General features: G+C 56.0%; 1 protein-coding gene across 1 annotated transcript; it reads left to right on the top strand.

Moving 5' to 3' along the window:
- The first annotated feature begins 127 nt into the window (after window positions 1-127).
- Window positions 128-18874, top strand: CSUI_008453 (uncharacterized protein). Its single transcript, XM_068068586.1, has 5 exons — window positions 128-1249; window positions 1787-1989; window positions 2700-10180; window positions 10982-11171; window positions 12058-18874. Exons 1-3 carry the CDS (start codon window positions 1139-1141, stop codon window positions 8641-8643), a joined length of 6258 nt encoding a protein of 2085 aa, XP_067919438.1. The 5' UTR covers window positions 128-1138; the 3' UTR covers window positions 8644-10180; window positions 10982-11171; window positions 12058-18874.
- Window position 18875: the final 1 nt, after the last annotated feature.

Raw genomic sequence — 18875 nt, 5'->3', positions numbered from 1 at the left:
GCAGGTGTCGATTTCGGTGGTCGGCGGAGGGTTGTAAAAAAAGGCCCAGGAATCCCTCGCGCTGTACCGTATATACACAGTTCTCGACTGTTTGTACCACGATGGGCTAAAGTTGCCCTGTCGTTCACCCCTCCCCTTCAAGGTGCCTGAAGACGCTTAGGTGCTCGCGGTGTTACTTGATTGGTGGAGTGTTGTGCTGGTTGTGTACCGCCTGTGGCAGCTACCTGATGCCGCGAAGGCCTGCGTGTGCGGGTTCTTCGAGCTGAGCCCTTACTTTGATGCACGCCTGCAGGGGCTAGGAGCCACCTTGGTGCCACGCTAACAAACGACGGACTTATAGTACGGTAGTTTTGAGCTTTCCTGCTCGAACGTACTGCCACGGATGCGTTCAGGCCCTTGAAGTTCAAAGACGTCGTCGCAGGAGGGGTTCTTGCATAGAGAGACAGAAGTGCGGAAAACTCAACCTTACAAAGGAGATGCAAAAGAGTGGTGTCTGAGCCTGCAAACAGTGGATGCTGATGACGTTTTGTGTGTCTTTGCACAGCTGGAGGACGTAGAAACGGCGCTTCGGCGGCCGGCAGCCTCGTCATTACTCTCGTTTCGAAACTGGCTTGAGCGAATCAAAGAGCGAACCCTACCCCCTGGAGTCGTCCGGGACTTCGTCCCTTCTCTTCACTACAGTAGCGATTCCCGAAGAATAAAGACATTGAAAAAGCTAATTACCCAGCCGGAAGGGCTTCGACGCCGCCAGGAACCTCTTTACAGCGACTTGGTTTCGTTGTCGCCTCGGATTACTTCCCTAACTGGGACGAAACCGCTTGCGGCCGCGTGTCACGGTCCAGGCCCAAGTGACTCACCCAAGACGGGGACGCTTCTGGCCGGGCAACTGTCTCAGACTGGGGGCGGTCCAGGGATACGTCAGAAGCTGGTGCGGTTTTCAAGGACAGAGCGTAGCAAGCAGTCGGCCGCCTTTTCCGTCTACTCGGAAACGCCTGTCAGCGGGGTTTCCCACTCCTGCAGCAAGCTGGGGCTTTTGCGGAAGCCGCTCTTATGGGAGGTAAGCGATAGGCGAGTACCGCTAGATGGAGCCCGAGTCTTTGAGAGCCGAAAAGCCTGGTGGCAAGACAGACAGGTGAAGATGTTCTTGGGGGGAGGCGCGGATCACACGAAGGCTGACAGGCGGTTGCAGGTGCAGGGACAAGAGCGGGAAGAAGTTACAAGTGCGGCACCATCGCAGTGGGGAGAAAAGGTGAGGAAGAGGAGGACCTAGAGGCAGAGGAGCGCCGTAGCGGGCTGAGAGGACGGGACAGGACGGCAGGAACTCCCGGACGGTACAGACGTCGAGAGGAGTAGGAACACGCACACTAGTAGCAAGCGGAGTTTGCACGGAATAGTCTGTCAGTGTTTACGAAGGAATGTCTTACGCTGTATAGTTTTGTGCACATGACCCGGTGTTGTCCCCACTGCTACCCAACGGATTTGCACAAGCAGCTTCCTTGATAGTCTCATCCCACCTCAGCGCGTTAGAATGCAGTGCCACTGGACGCTTGCGGGTGGTCGCGTCTTTCAATTAATCTATTTCTGTGTGGGAATCCTTGACTATCCGGTGCGACCGGGTACGTAGACGTGGCTGTATAGATGGGCAGGGCAACTGCCATTTTTCGGGGGCGCACGCTCGTTGTCGCTGTCGCTTTGCAGCTCCATCTCGTGCATCGGTATGCACGCTCTGGTTCGCTGTCAGGTGACTGACTCCGCGGATATGGGAGTCTCTCGCTTTTGCCCGCAGGATGTGAAGAGACGCGGCCTTCTGTCGCTGTTGTCTTTGATGCCTTCACCTGGAGGATACGAAAGGGCTGCTCGACAAGAAGCATGGCCGTGCCAGCGCAACATCGAAGGCGTCTTGGAAGTTCTCATTCGGTCTCACGTAACGCTTAAGCGGCAGGAGCACCTCCGACGTTGGCACATGGCGTATTCTGTGCTCCCCATCAGGTGAGCACCATCAGTGGTGACCGGCGGATGCATGGAGATTGTGTTGCGGTTGCGTCAGCGCCTGGCTGGTGCTTCTGATGGAGATTTTCCGCGACTTGCGGAGTTGTGCAGCCTGCTACAAAGGAGTTAGTGGCGTGCGAGCTGATGGGCCTGATTCCCGCTGTTGGAGAGGCTGTAGTAACATAAGGAGCAAGCAACGCCTCCGCATGTTGCCCAGCTACGGATTTCGAGCAACACCTCAGCACATTTCCTTCAAAAGAACGCGTCTCCCGTGGGGTTGTAGCGTCGTGCTGAAGCATTATCTTTGCAGGTTTCCGCGGTTCGCACCGCGTGCGCTCGCGGGCAGGGGATCGCCGTACGCTGGCTTCAAGAGAAGCTGCGTCCCCAGGCACACGGTAGTTACAGTCTGGGTTAGAACGCCGCTCATGTTTCCTCAATCCCGGCAACCTGGCAAACTACCGGGCGTTAGCACGACGTCTCGCGCCCTCCGGCCGTGCAAGTTCGTCACATGAGCTCTTTAGACAGATAGTTCGGATTCGTCGCCCTATGGGTAGATGTCTTTTCCCTCCACTTTGGTATCTGAAGACCAAATTCGACTTCAGTGGCGCGTTCAGTCGCCATCGGCGCGCGCGGGCATGCTCTGGTCGTGGGCGCTTTTTTGCGGCGCATCTCTTGTTTCCACGAATGCTTTCCCTGGTGTCTGCTCACAGTCAAGCGTCTCGCGAACACACAATCTGGACGGCACGTCTCCAACCTGCGGTCTTGCTGTCGACAGTTGATTTGTACGGGTTGAGCCGGTCCCATCCGCTACGTGGAGACTCTCACTGGAAGGTTACACCAAATCCAGCACTGATGTTCGCTTTCAAATACCGGGATCGTCTCGTTAACAATGCGCTTCGGACAGCCATGACGTCTTCGGGATCCGGAGTCCCAACAGGGAGTCGGAAAAAAGAGGCCGTGTCTCTAGCAGCAGCAGAGATAGGACAAGGCAAGGGCTCCGAACCGGTTGGCCAGGGAACTTTCGGAGTGCCTTGTTTCCTCGGTCGTGAAGCCAAGCGCGTCGATACAGGAAGTCTTTCTCTTGTGCAACCAAATGGGCGGTCTGCAGCAGCGAAGCACGAGCGGGAATGCGAGCTGGCTGTGGTAAGAAAGACATGTGAGGGTGAAGGCGTAGGAGGCGGGCGCGGGCGAGATAAGGGACCTTGGTCAGAGAAAGGAAAGGGGCACAGGACTGAAAGCAGCGGGATGAAATGCACGGCTGAAGCTCGTCCTCGCTGCGCAGACATGGGAGTAAGGTCCACTGAAGAGGTGCCGACTCGGCATAGTGCAGTGCTGGTCGGACATCCTGCAGGAGAACATCCCGCGGAGGTACTTGCTTCTTCTGACGAAATGGCACCCGCGCTCCCGCTGATAGACTATTCGACAGATACATATATGAAGCTTCTAGTGCACGAACTGGTTTGCCTGCGATTGGAGCTCGACAAAGGAGCAGCGATCCTCAGGAGCGCGAATCTGGCTGCGGAGAAAAGTCAGCAGGCTGTCGCGGCCTTGACTAGCACACTCAAGCCCGTCGACGGGACCACTCGACGTGGTCGAAGCGGACTCAGCTCGACAGAGAGCAGACACGCTGGTCATTCGCAAAGTACCGATGGGTGCAGTTTACCACCACTCAAGTTCGCTGCCGGGTCTGGTCTTTTAGTACAGTCTCCTCCAGGGGATATACCTCAGGCAGGTTCTGAGGACCTCGCTTTACCTGCCCAAGCCCACCACGGTCTGGATCCGCTACGTCAGGGCAGAGAGGGAGATTTTCAGGTTTGGCTGGGTGAAGAACTGCACTCAGTCCAGCTGGTCGATGACAATGCAAATATTCTTCTAGAGTGCTATGGCACGACATCCCTTTCTCTGGGAGCGAGCGGAGACTGCCCGCCTGTGCCGCATGGAGGAGCGCTGTCTCTGAGCAGGAGCTTTGCCGGACGGGAGAGGACTGATGACACTGTGTCTTTCTTTGATCCAGCACCGACACAGCGGACAAGGTCACTTTCTCCCAGAAGACTTCTGACTCCCTCACCATCTGCTGCAGTTGCCTCCGGCATGAGAAGATCCGCAGCGAGACCGGGAAACGGGACACTGGCAGGAGCCTCAACTGATTTGAGAAAGAAGACGGAAGGGGACATAGACAGCCGTGGGGAACGCTTTCTCTGTAAAGAAACGAAGTACCTTCGGAAAGGTCGTCTCCGCGGGAACCCTCATGAAAGACGAGTGTTTCTTCAACCTCTCGTGCGCCTCCCTGCTTCTCTCCTTTCAGCGGAACTGCTCAGAGCGTTTGGCCGCAGTAGGGAGCAAACACTTGCCCGGTGCATCCGAGATCCAGTTTATCACAGCAGGAAGCTTCTTGAACTTCTCTTGGGGTACAGTGCCAAGCGCGCGGCTGCCGGCGCCCGGCAGTCGCTTGTTCAGAGCCGTCTCTCAACAGCTCCACCTTGCTCCGCCTTGCGGGCAGTTCCGTTGGCGATCCCGGAATTCGGAGCTCGTCACGCGAGTCCATCAGGACAAAAGCACGCTGTGTACCCTTCCCGGAACACGCTCCTGTTACAAGGTTGTCGTGGCGTGTGCTCGTCTCGCGGTGACAGTCTGTATCGGTCGTGTAGCTCAGACTCCCTTTCCACGGAACTCCAGCGGTTGCAGAAGGTAAGAGTACATGAGGGCTCGGCGCCCAGGACTTCTTCGGTCTGCCCCTCGCTTTCTGTAAAAGAGACTCTGGAGTCTTCCTTTTCTGCGCCTGCTTCGATTGCGTTGTCCGGCTATGGCAGAGACGGTCCCGGAGCCGGGGTCAGCGTCCCCGAAGTCAGTCGTGCTCCTTCAGGAACCTCTCTCCTCCCGTCGCTGATTAGCATCGACAGGACCCGCCAGGCGCCTGTCCTTCATCGGAGTACGTGCAAGTTCAGATGCATGACATTAAAGCCCTTCTTTCGGGGCTCGCAGCGCTCTTTTGCTTGTCCAAACGCTGGAAGACGCTGTTTCGGTGGGTCTTCCGTTTTCTGCAACCGAGGCAGTCGGTACGCGTCTTTTGACATTTCTCTTCAGCCATCCGTGCTGCCTTGCGCAGTCGCTTTGAGGGATGGAGTCGGAGACAAAGCAGCTGCTGAATTTTCGCCTCTTTCGGGGACGTTTTCGCCCGCTTGCAGGAGGGGAGCCGGCTCCAAACTAGGTAGTCGAGACAGCCCCGCAGCCAGGCCCGTCTGTGTCCCAGGGCGGACTGAGTTACCGCCACACGGGTGTGAAACCAGAGAGGTACGAGGAGTTGCCGGTCTAGGCTCCGGTGAAAGTTTTTTGTCTTCAGACAACATCGTCTCGACAGGATCGACCACTAGACATGGACCGCCAGGGAACGGGTGCGGTGATGGCCTGATAGCCGACACCGAGCAAGATTGCGCTGGCCCGAGACAAGGCTTTGCTCTGCAGGCAAACTTTTTCGAGCAGCAGAATCCTAAGCCAGAGGACTTTACATATACCGGGAAACCTGAGCCGTATGGAACCACTGAAAGATTGCGTTTCGGGAAAAAGAGCAGCGTTTCGGTGCTGACTGCTTACGGAAAATGTCAGGCAGGAGAGGAAACGTGGGAGAGGCCTACGAATGGCTGCCTCTCAGAGGAGGGAGAGAGCGAAGTAGAAAAGGAAAACAAAGGTGTGGCCCCTCAGCAGACGGCAATAGTCGATCATGGCGGTTCCTTAACGCTGACTGCACGCGGCAGTCCTTTGAATTTGCACTCACGTTATGGCCGGGCGACTCGAGAACGAAGCTCTTCTAGGGCACGGACAAAGTCTGCTTGTAAGGAAGCAAGAAGAACCTTGTCACTTGGATGGGATTTTGGCGGCAGTGCGGTGCCGTTGCGGTGGCGGTCTCGACACGTCAGCTTCTCTCCGGATGGTAACCATCTCCGGAGACACCGCTTTAGTTGGGTCTCCGTTCTCAGGCATCGCCCTGGGAATCCGTCAGCCTCAGGTCCGAAAGCGTTTACTGGGAGTGGAAGGCCGGACTGGGTAGGTGCCCTCGCACGTGCACAGCCGGAGACTTCTCGCACGCGTAGCTTCTCGAGGAAGAGGAAGCAGTCTCGCGGCTGTCAACGAGGGCCACACTCAGTTTCGCGGCTGTCCGGACTGACTCTTGATTCCGATCAGTTGACTAGTCGACTGTGCTTTCGCAGCAGGTGCTGTTCTTGCCCCTCTGAAGTTCTCCAGGAAGGTGTACCGAAGTTCTTTCCCACTCGCCAGACGCCTTTCCGGGACGGACAAAGTCGTTCTCTTTCACCAAGAAAAGCCTCCTCCCTGACTCTGCTTACGCAACGTAAGCCTTCCAGGCGTACCGGAGTGGACGGCGCCGCAAGTCCAGACTGGAGTGAAAGTGGCGGCGGCACTGCAGCAGCGACCACGGTCGCAGATGTGTTCGCGTTTCTAAGCAGCGTCGCGATGGCCGCGGTGTCTTACAAATACAAGTACAAGGTCAGGCACCACGGCCTGGCCTCTTGGAGACAATTACACACACTACAAGGTCCCAGAGCTGGTGCGCGGAGGAATGAGAGTATCTTTTCTTGGACGAGGGAAGCTCGCGAGCCTTTCCTATTCCCTCGAACTCAGCAGCGGCATGCGGGTGAGGCAGTTTCAAGCGACAGAGACACCACTTCGATGACGGAGGTACAATCAGGTGACGGAAGCCGTAAGGGTGGCAGGAAAAGTCTGAAGGTAGATTTCTCGGAGGTGGAGGAATGCAGCAGTTCTTGGCGGAAGACGGGAGTTAACTGTACGGCGGGTGCTTGTAACTGTTCAGGGAGAGGTGGGAAATACTCCACTAGTCCGTGCAGTGAAGCGCGAGCGAAAGCAAAGTCATCTAACCCACCGCATCTCGGGAGGAGAGACTCTGGCGGGAACGAAAAGAAAGAGCCGCACTTCCCAGCTCCGCATGCTTTCGTTAAGTACCAGCGGACGCGGACATTGCTTTGGGGGAAGGGCGAAAGCATAAGCGAGCTACGGGATAATAGCCAGGTCGACCACGGCCAGGGTGATTTATCAGCTGGGCTAAGGGGCATGGGGCCTCTGGAAGTGACTGAAGACAAGCGAGGGCAAGCCACTCCATTCGGAGAAGAGACTCGCAGCCGAACGTCCCCGGAGAGGACGGGGGTCGAACCAAGTAGCCGGCAAGGCGGGCAGCGGGACTCCACCTTCATTCACGAACAGGGCCCTATGAATGGTCTGGGGAAAGCAGCGAGGGGGGACGCGTCTGCGGGACTACGCGTAACGAACGATGGCGTTGTGAGGGGGAACACGATAGACGGAGTGACTGAAGAAGAAGGGGGAGATCGCCGCCGACAGGGCCCCAGGGAAGGCCCCGAGCAGCGCTGTTCTGTTTCGACTCAGGAGGTCCTTTCTTGGCGACGCGATCCAGGGAGGAAGAGCAGCTGGGGGCCGGACGAGGCGGACTCCGCCAGTAGCTTCTCGGTAGTCTGGCCTTGTCACGGCGCTTCTAAGGGCACCCGACAAAGCGATGCTTCGGGCGAAGAAACCCTTACTCAAGAACAGCTTCTACAGAGTGACTGTTCTTCACCCAAGGAGCGTTATGAGCAGACACGACCGCCTGGGTGGTGTTCGTCAGCGGGGACGGAGAAATCCGGAACAGAAGGCGAATTTTCGGCAGCCGACCGGACCACACCACTTTCAACAAAAACCAAGCTGGCTCGCAGTCCGTGGAGACGCTCTTCTCCGGGGAAAAGGCCCGCGCCGCCTGTGGAGCCGTCAGGTCGAGGTGGGCGCAAGGAGTCTGGCGCTAACTCCGATGTCTCTGCGTCGCAGCGATATTTTGCTCGTGGCAAACGGCGACGAGGTGCTGAAGAGGCGAGTCAGAAGTTGGTTGAGTGGCAAGATCGGGAGTGGGTGCTCGGCACGTCTTCTGGCAACTTCCGACACTTCAACGTGGTAGATGAGATTGTAACGTGGCAGAGGCCATTGCCTCCGCTGATGGGAGAAGAGGAAGGCATCACAGGGAGCCAACTGCGTGTTCGTGCCTTGCACTTCGTGCTTGTTGCCGGTCACGTCGCTCAGCACCACAGCTTTCAGAACCCCAGTGCGAAGGACGGAAAAGAGATGACATCGGACACTCTCCCGACTATCTCAGGAAGCAGTAGCTCGGTCACGAACCTCTCCGCAGTGGCTTCGGAGGGTGACCAGGAGGGGGAGTCTGCACGCCCTTCCGATGGAAGAGAGGCTGTCTGTGGTCTGATCGGCAGTATTCCCTCCTCCACATCTCACGAGCTAAGCGGCCGTGAGGGAGGGACAGCAAAGCCGACCGTGTCCGCCCGCAGTAGCAGCGGTCTTGAAAAAAGGACAAGTATACAGGACTTCTCTTTCAAGAACGCGGGGGGAGAGCAGAGCGTCAAAACCGCAGGTGCCCTATGTTCCTCTAGCGAGCAGACCCGTCCCGGAGAAAATCCTCGCTTTATCCCTGCGAAGCCCACACAAGTGTCAGCCTTGTGCCGCCAACCGGAGTTCCCTCTTGCTCCGCGTCCCCTCCTCAGCAGCAGTACACGCCGAGGCATGGCACTCCTGACACGGCCGACGGGCGAAGGCCGGAAATGTCGGGGACACTGCGCCCGAGACAAATGACAGATGGACGTGAAGACGACAGTACCAGCTACAGTAGTGCAACAGAGGCCGTCCGGATGAGAAAACAAAAGAAAAAAGACTGCTTCTCTCCCATCCCGCGTCATCGGGTGCGTTCCTGTATTGCTCCTGATCTGCGGTATCTTGGGCAAACGCCTTTTGTACGGGGCGCCGTGGCCGCCGCCCAGTCTCACCCTGACCTCTCCGTTTATTACCGCCGGGCTACACAGCTGAAGGCAGCTCTCGAGCAACTTTTCTTCGACAACGCGCCTTTCAAGAACATTCATCTTTCTGCCACTGCTGCAGTACTGGGCTCTACATCGCGTCTATCTGCAGCTACCTCACATGCCAGCTGCGGAGCTTCAGGATCTCCTGATTTTCCGTCGCACCCGCAGAACAGCTGTCCCGGTAGGGGGAAAGCGACGACACGCTTCAGTGACGGTTTCACAGGACTCTCGGTAGGGCGCAGTTCGTCAAATGCAGGGGCGAAGAAAGATGAAGAAGATTCAGCAGCTCTTCGTTCCTCAGGTGATGATCCCGCGCTTGAACCAGGAAACCCGCGGTACTCGCTTGATTTCACAGTGGGAGAACCAGCCGAGGGAGTGGCTGGCGTTACGGTTTTATCTACCAGAGTTGTTGCAGACTGGTGTCACTCCTCTCTGTGGCACATGCCACATCTACCGCGGCATCAGCAGGCAGCTCAAGCTTCAGCGGCAGCGGCCGGTTTTGCTTGGGGTTCGGCACCGAGCCAGCAGCAACAGCAGGGAATGGTAGGAAGCAACGAGAGCGCCAAGGCCGGAGCTGCGGCTCGCTGTCTCTTTCCGCTAGAATGGTTCATGCTGCATTACGACTCACATCTGTGTCCTCCTTTTCTTTTCCATTTTTCGGTAGAGTGGCTAGTCTGCTCGAATGGTTTCATTGTGAAAGTTTTGAAAAGGCTCAGGCACCTGTTCAACCTCCATGGCTATTTCTTAGTTCAGCTACCCTTGGCTCAGCTGGTGTATGCCACGGCACCCCCTCCAGAGCGGACGCTGCCTTTTCATTCTCCCTTCGTTTTCTCTTTGCCGACTGCCTCCGAGAGAAGAGCGAGGCACACGAAAGGACGAATTGGTGGGCCAGGGACGGCGTGGGAAGACCTTCCTGCCCCGGTCGGATGCAGCGAAACCCTGGAATGCGCTAAAGACTTCACAGAAGATCAAATGCATGTGTCATGTGAATGTGATGATGTGGACGACGAGGCTATGGAGATGTATCGACACTTGCTGCAGGCGCTTATGCAACCGCCCTTAGAGCTTCTTTTCCTTCTGGGTAAGAGCCCGTGTGACGGGCAGCAACACCGCCACGTGGCGGGAGAGAAGATGGAGGAGGGCAGGTGCAAAGTAGAGAGCGAGGACGGTCATACTGAGGGGACAGGCGGAGGAACCGACATCAGTGGAGTCAGGGAGCAGAAACCGGAAAGAAGACAGACACTTCCAGCCCACAGCCGTTGTGGGTGGATACTGATGGAGAGACACGGCCTGTATTTCGTCCAGATTGTCAAGTGAGTGCTGTCAGAGGCAAGGTCACCGCGCTCAAGCATCTGTTTAGATCGGAAGGACTGATTTTCTTCGTCAGCTTCAGCTTTACGGCTTTTTCATATGTAGCGCCAACGCTGCTTTTCTGCACGCACCTGTGCAAGGCGCTCACAGCCGACAGAGACTGCGTTCAGATACCTCGATATGTGGCTATACTCAGGACCTGCTGACTTGACGTGGCTGCTATGTATACGGCGTACAGTCGACTAGGCTTTCAGGCAGCGAAGCCTCTCGAGTGGTCCGCCTAGTTAGCCGATTGCCGGAACAGGCTGCAACCTTCACCGGTCCTTGTACACAAAGACCAACGAAGGTTACCACATTAAGCGTTGTCCTCTACTGCCAGTTAAGTTGTAGCGTGCGTTCCACGCTCAACTGTATCCAGTCTGTACGAGTTGCCCCAGCAGCACCAGCGGGCAGAATGGGCTGAGTCGTTTTTGAGTGGATGCTGCTAGTCGTCTTGAATGGCTCGCATTTTCGGTTGTGTCAGCTGAGCTTCCAACGCGAGCCCCGCTTCTTGTCAGCTTTATGTCTGAAGCCCGAAGGGTGGACGTGCCGGCCAGGGTTCTTTGGCATGTCTTACTCCTCTCCAGTCTCGTTCTTGTTGCCTTTTCCTGCGGTTGTCATTTTCATCTCCGGCACACATCGTTGTGTTCCCTATCTATATGATATGAGTTCAGGCGTGATCCGGTCTTGCTGTGCAGTCTTTTCGTCGTTCTTTATTGATTTATGGTCAGTTTCTTGTCTCTCCACATCCGTGCGGCTCACAGGGGCGAAGCTCGGTGGTATGTGAACTACTTGCACTACCGACTGTTCCACTCGTCGACCGACATCGCCTCGCCGATTCTCGGTGGCCCTTCCTCTCTTGTCTGTCCTTGTGGTGCCGAGATGACGAACGCTCTCTGGCGGGCGACACACATGCGGAAGGCCCTCTGCAGATTTGTGCGAATTTTGAACAAGGTATGTCTCAGTGATTCAGTGTTGCCGCGAAACGGTAAGGCCTGGAAACTACGACGAGCGCTTCGTGGCTCCTGAGCTGGCCGTTACCGTGGTGTGAAGTGTTGTCTCCACTTTGCAGCCCAAACTGTTTCTAGAGGCTGTCGAAGAAGGTATTTTTCCTTCTAAACGATTATACACGCAATCGGGGATTCACGCTGGGAAACATAAGAACACTGTCTTCTTCGCGAGAGACTCTAATCCGGATTGCACGCCCGTTTGGACGACGGTGCTGGCGTGGGTACCTCTTCGGACCGTGGCGGCTCTCTAAGAGTTAGCCGCCAGTAACCTGGAAGAACGGGAGCTGAGGATTTCTTTCAGTAGACCAGAAGCGAGGGGCTGGAAAACAGGCCGGTAGTTAAAGTCACAAAGCCCACAGCCCACAGCCTCCGAGAAAAGTTTTTCTGCGAGGGTTTAACCACGATAGCCATCTGTGTAGAAGACTGTTCTTTTTTCCGGGATTCCGGTAACGGAGGCGACTGGGCCAGACTCCACATGTTAGGTGGGATCTCCGTTCTGTGTCCGCGCGTCGGTCGGAGGTACCAGTAGAATAGAACATTGAACTCTGGGTGGACCCCCTGTTATTTTTTTTGCACTACAGGTATGTCTTTGGTCTTGATGGTGCTGTGCAGTGCTTTCAATTGTCCACGAATGTAGAGGCACGTGCATTTCCTTGTGGGCTTGATTGATCGGGACACGTGGGTAATCGTCACCTAAGGGCGCGCCGACCGGACGTCTGCATCCTCAGGCGCGACCCTGCCATTGCGCAAGGGGGCTGACTGCCCGAGATCGCTTCATGTTGATGGTTTCTTTCGTTGCTTGGCGCTGCCTCCGATGTGCCGCTTTTCAGCTAAGGGACGGAGTGTCGGGATGCGGCACCAGGAACCAACGTCGGACCGCCTTTAGAAGTGGAGGCGAGCCCTGGGAGCGCTCCTCTCACTGAAGCGATCTGGCTATCTTCCACCCATGAGATGCGAGAAGGTCGGTATGGCAGCGGCCCCTCAGCTACGGTGTATTGGCGGCGGACTACCCCAGCCAAGGCCAAGATTGCCAGCCAAGTTCATATGTTTGCTAGGAGTACCAGCGCCGCCCCTGAACTACTATGAAGTCTTTGGGTACCGCTGCAAAGTTTTTTTCTCGAGCTACGGTGCCGCCGCACTGAGGGGTGGCAGCAAACCGGTTTCGTGGTTCTCCGCCTTGGACAGGCACCGATCACATCTGCGTCTCGCTGTCATATCTCGAAGCAAGCGGCAGTCTTGCGCTTTTGCGGGGACCAGTTTTTCCAAGCAGACGTCTCCCAGTTTCAGTGCCGCGAAGCACGGCCGTACAAGTGCACCTTCCGTGCCGTAGTGCCTGCGACTCTTTCGCGCTGCTGCTGCCGGGGGTAGGCCTGTAAGTAGTTCCGTGCGCTGCGCTGAGTGGTGGCATGAAGCCAACGGGTGGCGGCATAACCGGATACACTGCTGTTGTCCTTAGCATCCGGGAAGAGGCGGTGTGTCGAGTCGTTGTCAAAGAGAGTAACAACGTAGCGTTGTCAGAAGGTGTCCGATGATGGTAAACTGAATCAGCCATCGCGGTAGGTGGTTTTCACTTCGGAACCGTTTCTTTCCCCCGCGCACCCACTGTACTTGCCGCTGCAGCAAAAAGACTCTTCGAGATCACAATCCTGGAAACACGGAATAATCCCCCACGCCGACGCGTTCTTCTGATGAAAAAACTGAACGCGTCAAACAGATAACCCCCCTTCGGCAGACGCGGGCGTCGCGTATGACCTTCCAGGTAGACGAAATTGCATCGCATCCGATTCCTTACTACTCGTGTGTCTGTGGGTGCGAACGAATCCACGCCATTTGTCGAGGCCGGGGAGAGGCCGTCTTGTTTGGGGACGAAGTTCGTCAGCAGCGCTGCATGTTTCCTTGCAGAGTGACCACAGTCAGTACGAAGGGAGTAGTCTTCTCCGCGAACTCATCCATATGCGCAGGGGGGGGTTTACACGGCCAGCCTTCCGGGTTGTGATCGTGATAGTGTTCTTTGGTCGGAGAGCGGTTCGTTAGTGTATACTGAAGAGGAGGAACCTGAGAGTGGAATTCCCGTTGGTTCCACCGTAGGACTACAAGGTTAACCTCAGTCGTTCCGCTGTACTCTTTCGTTCGGGACCCGCTGGTAACGCGAGTCCGGCTCCATCTCCTCAGTTCGTTATTCTGCTCTTCACTTGGGTGGCAACACGTGAAGCGCTGGTTAGTGTAATCGCGGATCGCGTAGCACGGGCAGAAGAAATGCAGGGCTAACTTGGGCAGGGTTCACTGGTTGAGCTACGCCTTCTATTGTGGGGAGAGGGCGACTTCTACAACGGAGTGCTTCAACGATAGTACGCCGAAGGCGGAAACAGAACTTTCTCGACGCTGCGCTGTCCATTCAGGACAATTTGGTGAAGCGGATCAGCATTTTCCTACTTTTTTCATAATCATCCTCTCACGATCCCACGACTTGAGGTGCAGCCAGTCAGACTTCCTTGAGAGCCCCGGCCGCGAGCCCCAAGGTGGACAGTGGGGCGTACAGCATTTGTTCGTGCACTGTGGCTGGCTGTCGTGTACATCAAGTGTCGGTTACCGTCTCAAATAGCGAGGAGAGCTTTGCAGAAATATGTTTGGAAATCGTACGCTGTCAGCTCTTCTGGAGCGTAGAAGCGTAAGACAAAGGGATATAAGCAAACGTTTTTTGCGTAAAGTAGGGCTCAGTGCGGCGCCGCGTGTCTTCGCGGGAGGTCGCCGCCGTCGCCTTTCCGCCCTCTTCACGTACGGGGTGGTCTTCCTCTTTAGCGACACCCACTCCAGTCATCTTGTGAGATTTTACTGCAAGAAGCAGCCTGTGAAGGAAAACTCAGTATTGTACTTGGGAGGCAGCCCAAGCCAAACTCGGGGAGACACGGCAGGGCCGTAGCCGTAGCTGGCCCGGTGTCTCCAGGCGGCTCAGTTCCTCTGCTGTCTCACTGGTTCTTTCTATCTTCGTTCGGAGGCCACGGGCTTGCACCCCGGCAAGACTACCGTGTCCGTGACCGGTCCGTGTGTGTGTCTACGGTCTGTCTGTAACTACCGCTCCGTGCACCCGTTCCGGGGGCTCGCTTCTAGGCTATTGCCGTTGCAACGCACTCTATACACTTAGCCCCCCCAACAGGATGTGTCCTTTCAGCAGTAGAGGCTGGGGGGGACGAGATGCCGCAGCCGAAGAGGAGGTGAGGAAGCTGAGGAAGACCAGGCAGCGGGGCACCCATACCCATCTCAGCAATATCGGCTGACTCGCAAGAATTAGACGTCTTCGCGTGTGCGACAAGAACCTTTTCTCCTACCGGGCACGCGCTTGCTTTAGCACATGAAGAAGAGCGAAGACCCCGCTGCACATCTAGTGGTCAACTGGTGACAGAGCGAAAGGACACAAGCTGCACACAACGAACTGGCAGCTGCCGCGAGGGCGACACCAACGGGAGTCCGAAAAATCGGCCATCCTGTTCGGTTAGTGGCAAGCGTTCTCCCAGTGGCAACGTGCTGTTCAGCCGGTTTCTGAGAGGGAAGCTATAATAAAATCGGTATCGATCGGAATTTGTTGACCATGATTCATGCCCTGCTTGTTCTCTTTTATCTTTCTCTTCGGCTACCGGTGACGGGGGCGAGAAGCATCAGCACCGGACCTAACCGCGGTCTGCCACATCGGTGGCTGTCCCTTGCCTCTTCTCGCCGGATTGGGCTAAGCTCGGGCCTATGGATTGATCCTGCGGCTGTTTTCTGCTCCTACGCGGAAGACCATAGAGCAAGAAGGAAACAATATCACCAAAAGGGGCTTTTAAATTCTTCTCGTAAGGACGTCTCCACTCCATCTTTGATTGAGACCCACAACAGAGGGTTACAAGACGGTCAGACACCACCCAGTCAGGGACATTTTCCTCTCACTCTGCTCTCTCGACCTAAGAAGGAAGACAATACGGGACGCGTCACCGATAGAAAAGACAGAGCCACAGGGAGCCTGCACGCCCTTACCTCTTATCCTCCGTGCCTTTCTGGCATGCACCGCGCGTGTACGATGTCCCAAAGATATAAGAGAAGACGGCCACACAAGAAAGCAAGACCCAGGGCATGTCTACTGCCCCGTCCCTCACATTTTTCGATGGTCTCCGGCGCGCCCTCACTTGGTGCCGGTGTACAGAATCTTACGGGGCAACCACAGTTCGTAGTATGTGTGTACTGCCGGGGCGACTCCCGGGGCTGGGGAGCTCTCCACGCAGGTGAAGGAAGAGGCTCTTATTGTCGAGTCCCTGGCACTCGCGCACCAAGCACCGCACAACACAAAAGTTCAGCTTCGCATGGAGAATCTGAGGTGGCAACCATCTGGCAGCAGAGCTGGACCTGGGAGGAAGAAGAAGAGAATGCAGTCTGGCCGAAGCAGTGGTGCATCTTTCCAGAAAGAAGAAAAGATGTCAAGAGGAAACGATCAGCAATACGTGAGTTCTCCCAACACTCAGACATCATTTCTTGCCACGACGGCTCGCGTAGATATACGGGGAAGCAAAGGACACCTTTCCGGAAGCCCAGACGAGAAGAAGCGAAGGCAAGAAAACAACGGACTTTTAGTTTAGTAGCATTTTCGTCGTTTGAGTACCTCAGTCGGAACTCGCATTCTCACGCCAGTCACTTAGCCTCTGTATTTCCGGAAGAGAGAAGAACATGGAAGCCGGGAGAGGCCGGACTTGGTCGGCGGCCTACTAATGGTTTGAAGAGCTCAGAACGATCTCCATGCCTCCGGCCGCTGTCTGCTGTTTTCAGTCCACCCAGCAAACTCTACTCTTTGTGTGTAGCATCTGCTCCCCTTGTCGGAAGCAAAGAGATGACAGCGAGCCCATGGATTCCGCAGACAAACCTCCATCTGGCGAAGAGACCTTTCCTCTGTGGCCTGGGGCTCTCTGTCGCTCTCGCTTTGGTGCGGAGTTCAATTGGTCCTCTGCAACCTCCCTTGTCCAAGCGGATCTCATATTGCTGCTCTCGGGGAATAGAACGAGACAGAATACTGTCGAGTTCCTATAGAGATGGTGCAATGGAGACAGGACAGGGGTGGAGCAGCTGCGCGTTTCTGCTCCAGCCTCAGTTGCTCTGGGGAAGGAGGGATTCCATCACGGGGGAGCGAAGTGCTGTCGGCAGCCAGCTGATAACAAAAAAGTCGGGGTCCAGTGCTCTCTGGGGAGAGGTAGAAACTCTCAGGCTTACCATGAAGACAAAGCTTCCATCTTGGCTGAACACGCTAGCTGTTTGCGAAGGTAAGTGCCCCTCTCCGGGAGATTCTTTCCCCGGGCTTCTAGCACACAACGTCTCGGCTCTTTATGCTAGGCAGCGGGAGTCCCGTTCTGTGGCGGTCCTTCAGCGTGGGTCTTCTTCTTTCGGTTCGGTTCACTGCGATGAGACCTGTAGTCAACTGAAAAGCAGGGAAGCGGACCTGTGCGGGTCTCCTCTCTCCAGTTCGGCTCTGAGCTCTTCTGTCCATGAGAAAGGCCGACAGCCGCTACCTGAGTCGGACAAGACATCTTCCGCGATGGAAAGGGTGGCAGTCCCGACTCCTGAGGAACGGACCGGAGTTTCTCGCAGCGATGTATTGTGTCCCGTGGCGGAGAGCGCGAGAAAGAGTTTTGGTGCCCAGTTTCCGGCTTTGAAGACGACAGACGTCTTTGGAGAACGTGAGGTTAAGAAACGCAGTATACTAGAGCTTGCGCGCAAATTCGATGACATGCATCAAAGAAACTTCGAGGCTGTTGTGGCGGAGGCGACCGCTGAAGCATCACGCGAGTGGGAGGAGAACCAACAGCAGTGGATGATGAAGAAGTCAGGAGAGAGACTATCCGAGACACTGAGGAGCGACAGGGAGGAAGCGGCAGTGGACAGACGCGGGGTCGACGAAGAAAGCGGTCCAGACCCGAGGGACGAAGGGGCAGGGACTCCTGCAGAAGATCTTCAGTGGAGGCGCTTGCGAGGAAGGCACACGGAGCAGAGAGCTCAGCAGCCTAGCAGCTGTAGAAAACAATCTGAACGTCATCAGAAAAACACGGGCATGGACAAACATCGCGACATGTGGGGCAATGCAAATAGAGACACCTACCGCGACACACGATCGCGATGTGCGCCGGCTTCCGAAGAAGCTGCTCATCCAACCTTGGCTCATTCAGCCACTGTCGGGACAGCGAATCCGAGAATGGTTCATAACTATCGATCTGCCTTTCTTACGACGGAGGAAGGTGTAGCTGATTCATGTTTTCTCAGAAATCCACTTGAGGACAAAGAGGTCACAGCCAGGCTTGATCGGGCCACATCTGCGGCTGATATCCTGGCGCTTGTGGACCAAGCAAGCCTCATCAGGCTTTCGCTACAACAGATCGTCGAAGTCTTTTCCCGGATCACGGAGCTGACAAGAGTGCGCGGGGAAGACCTTAAAGACGACTGGCGGTATCGACGATTGTTGGATGCTCTTGATATTAGATTGCAGGAGGCGGTTCAACGTGCTGCGCAGATTATTGCTGCAGCACAGGAAGAGCAGCGGAGGACAGTAAAAGAGGACAACGAGGAAGAGGGGATCCCGGGAGAAGCAGGACACAGTAAGGTAGGGATCTCAGGAGACACCGAAGACGGCTCGGAGAAAGTCGCTTGTGCGCGGAAGAAGGAGGGACACAAAGGAGAGGGCTCAACACGTATAGCAGAAGTTATGAATAACAGGGAAGTTCCTCACGGGGAGACCGAGCAACTTGGGGACGGAAGTGGAAGGATCCCCCGGGGCCAAGAATGGGCCGACGAACTGCCCAGAGAAGACACGACGAGACGTACGACCTTGTGTCACAGCACAGCACGCGTGGGAACTTTGTGTGGGAGTATAGGGGAAGACTACGGAGCTCCGGAAGATCGAGCTGCTGAAGAAGAGCAGCAGGTTCCCTGTGTTCACAAGGAGAAAGATGCGGTAGGAGTATACGGTGAATGGCGCGCCAGAGATGACACTGAGAACCGTGTTCTGGTGTTCGACTTGCAGCCAAAAGGCCTTGCAGCTCTCGCTCGTGGACTCCAGGCCGCACGACTGGCAGTGAATCTAGACATGACACTGCGCAACATAGTTATTCTGTCTCTTGTGCAGCTGAAAGATTTCACTTTGGGAGACATCTGTCAACTGTTGACGGCTCTCGCACGTATCAGAGTGGCGCGGGAACGTCCCCCCTGTCTCCACCCTTCCTCCGACGCTGCTCGAAGCATCTTGCCGGGTTGCTAGTAGCTGTCAGGCCTCAGGAGTGCGGGAAGAAAACGGACTATCCGCACGTTGCCGGAGTTGACACACAGCAAAAACGACTTCGGCTTGCCGGAAACTTCTGTGGCGCTGACAGAGGATACAGGTCAAAACACCAACATGGGCGGCAGGACGGGAATGGGACATTCCCTCTTTCCAAGGTGAATGAATCAGGTTGGAGCGGAAAGGACGCACCTTCAAGTGAACTAGTCGGCTACGAGTGTCACCAAGCACCAGAAAGCATGTCGACAAGAAGGCGACAAGACGTGGTAGTTCCACATCACGGGTCTGCCACTATCAGAGAGGCCAAGGACAGCCGGGAGAATGCAGCTGGTCCTCAGACGCAGAACAGAAGTGCTTCCAGGC

Source organism: Cystoisospora suis (assembly GCF_002600585.1).
Source record: "Cystoisospora suis strain Wien I chromosome Unknown contig_4742, whole genome shotgun sequence".
In the NCBI taxonomy this organism is placed as follows: domain Eukaryota; phylum Apicomplexa; class Conoidasida; order Eucoccidiorida; family Sarcocystidae; genus Cystoisospora; species Cystoisospora suis.
This window is presented reverse-complemented; position numbering and strand designations above follow the sequence as displayed.

Excerpts from the sequence above, each read along its gene's own strand:
- CSUI_008453 (XM_068068586.1), top strand. The coding sequence starts at position 1,139 with ATGTTCTTGGGGGGAGGCGCGGATCACACGAAGGCTGACAGGCGGTTG. Across the intron at positions 1,250-1,786 it reads CATCGCAGTGGGGAGAAAAG|GATGTGAAGAGACGCGGCCT; the intron begins GTGAGGAAGAGG and ends TTTTGCCCGCAG. Across the intron at positions 1,990-2,699 it reads TATTCTGTGCTCCCCATCAG|TCAAGCGTCTCGCGAACACA; the intron begins GTGAGCACCATC and ends GTCTGCTCACAG.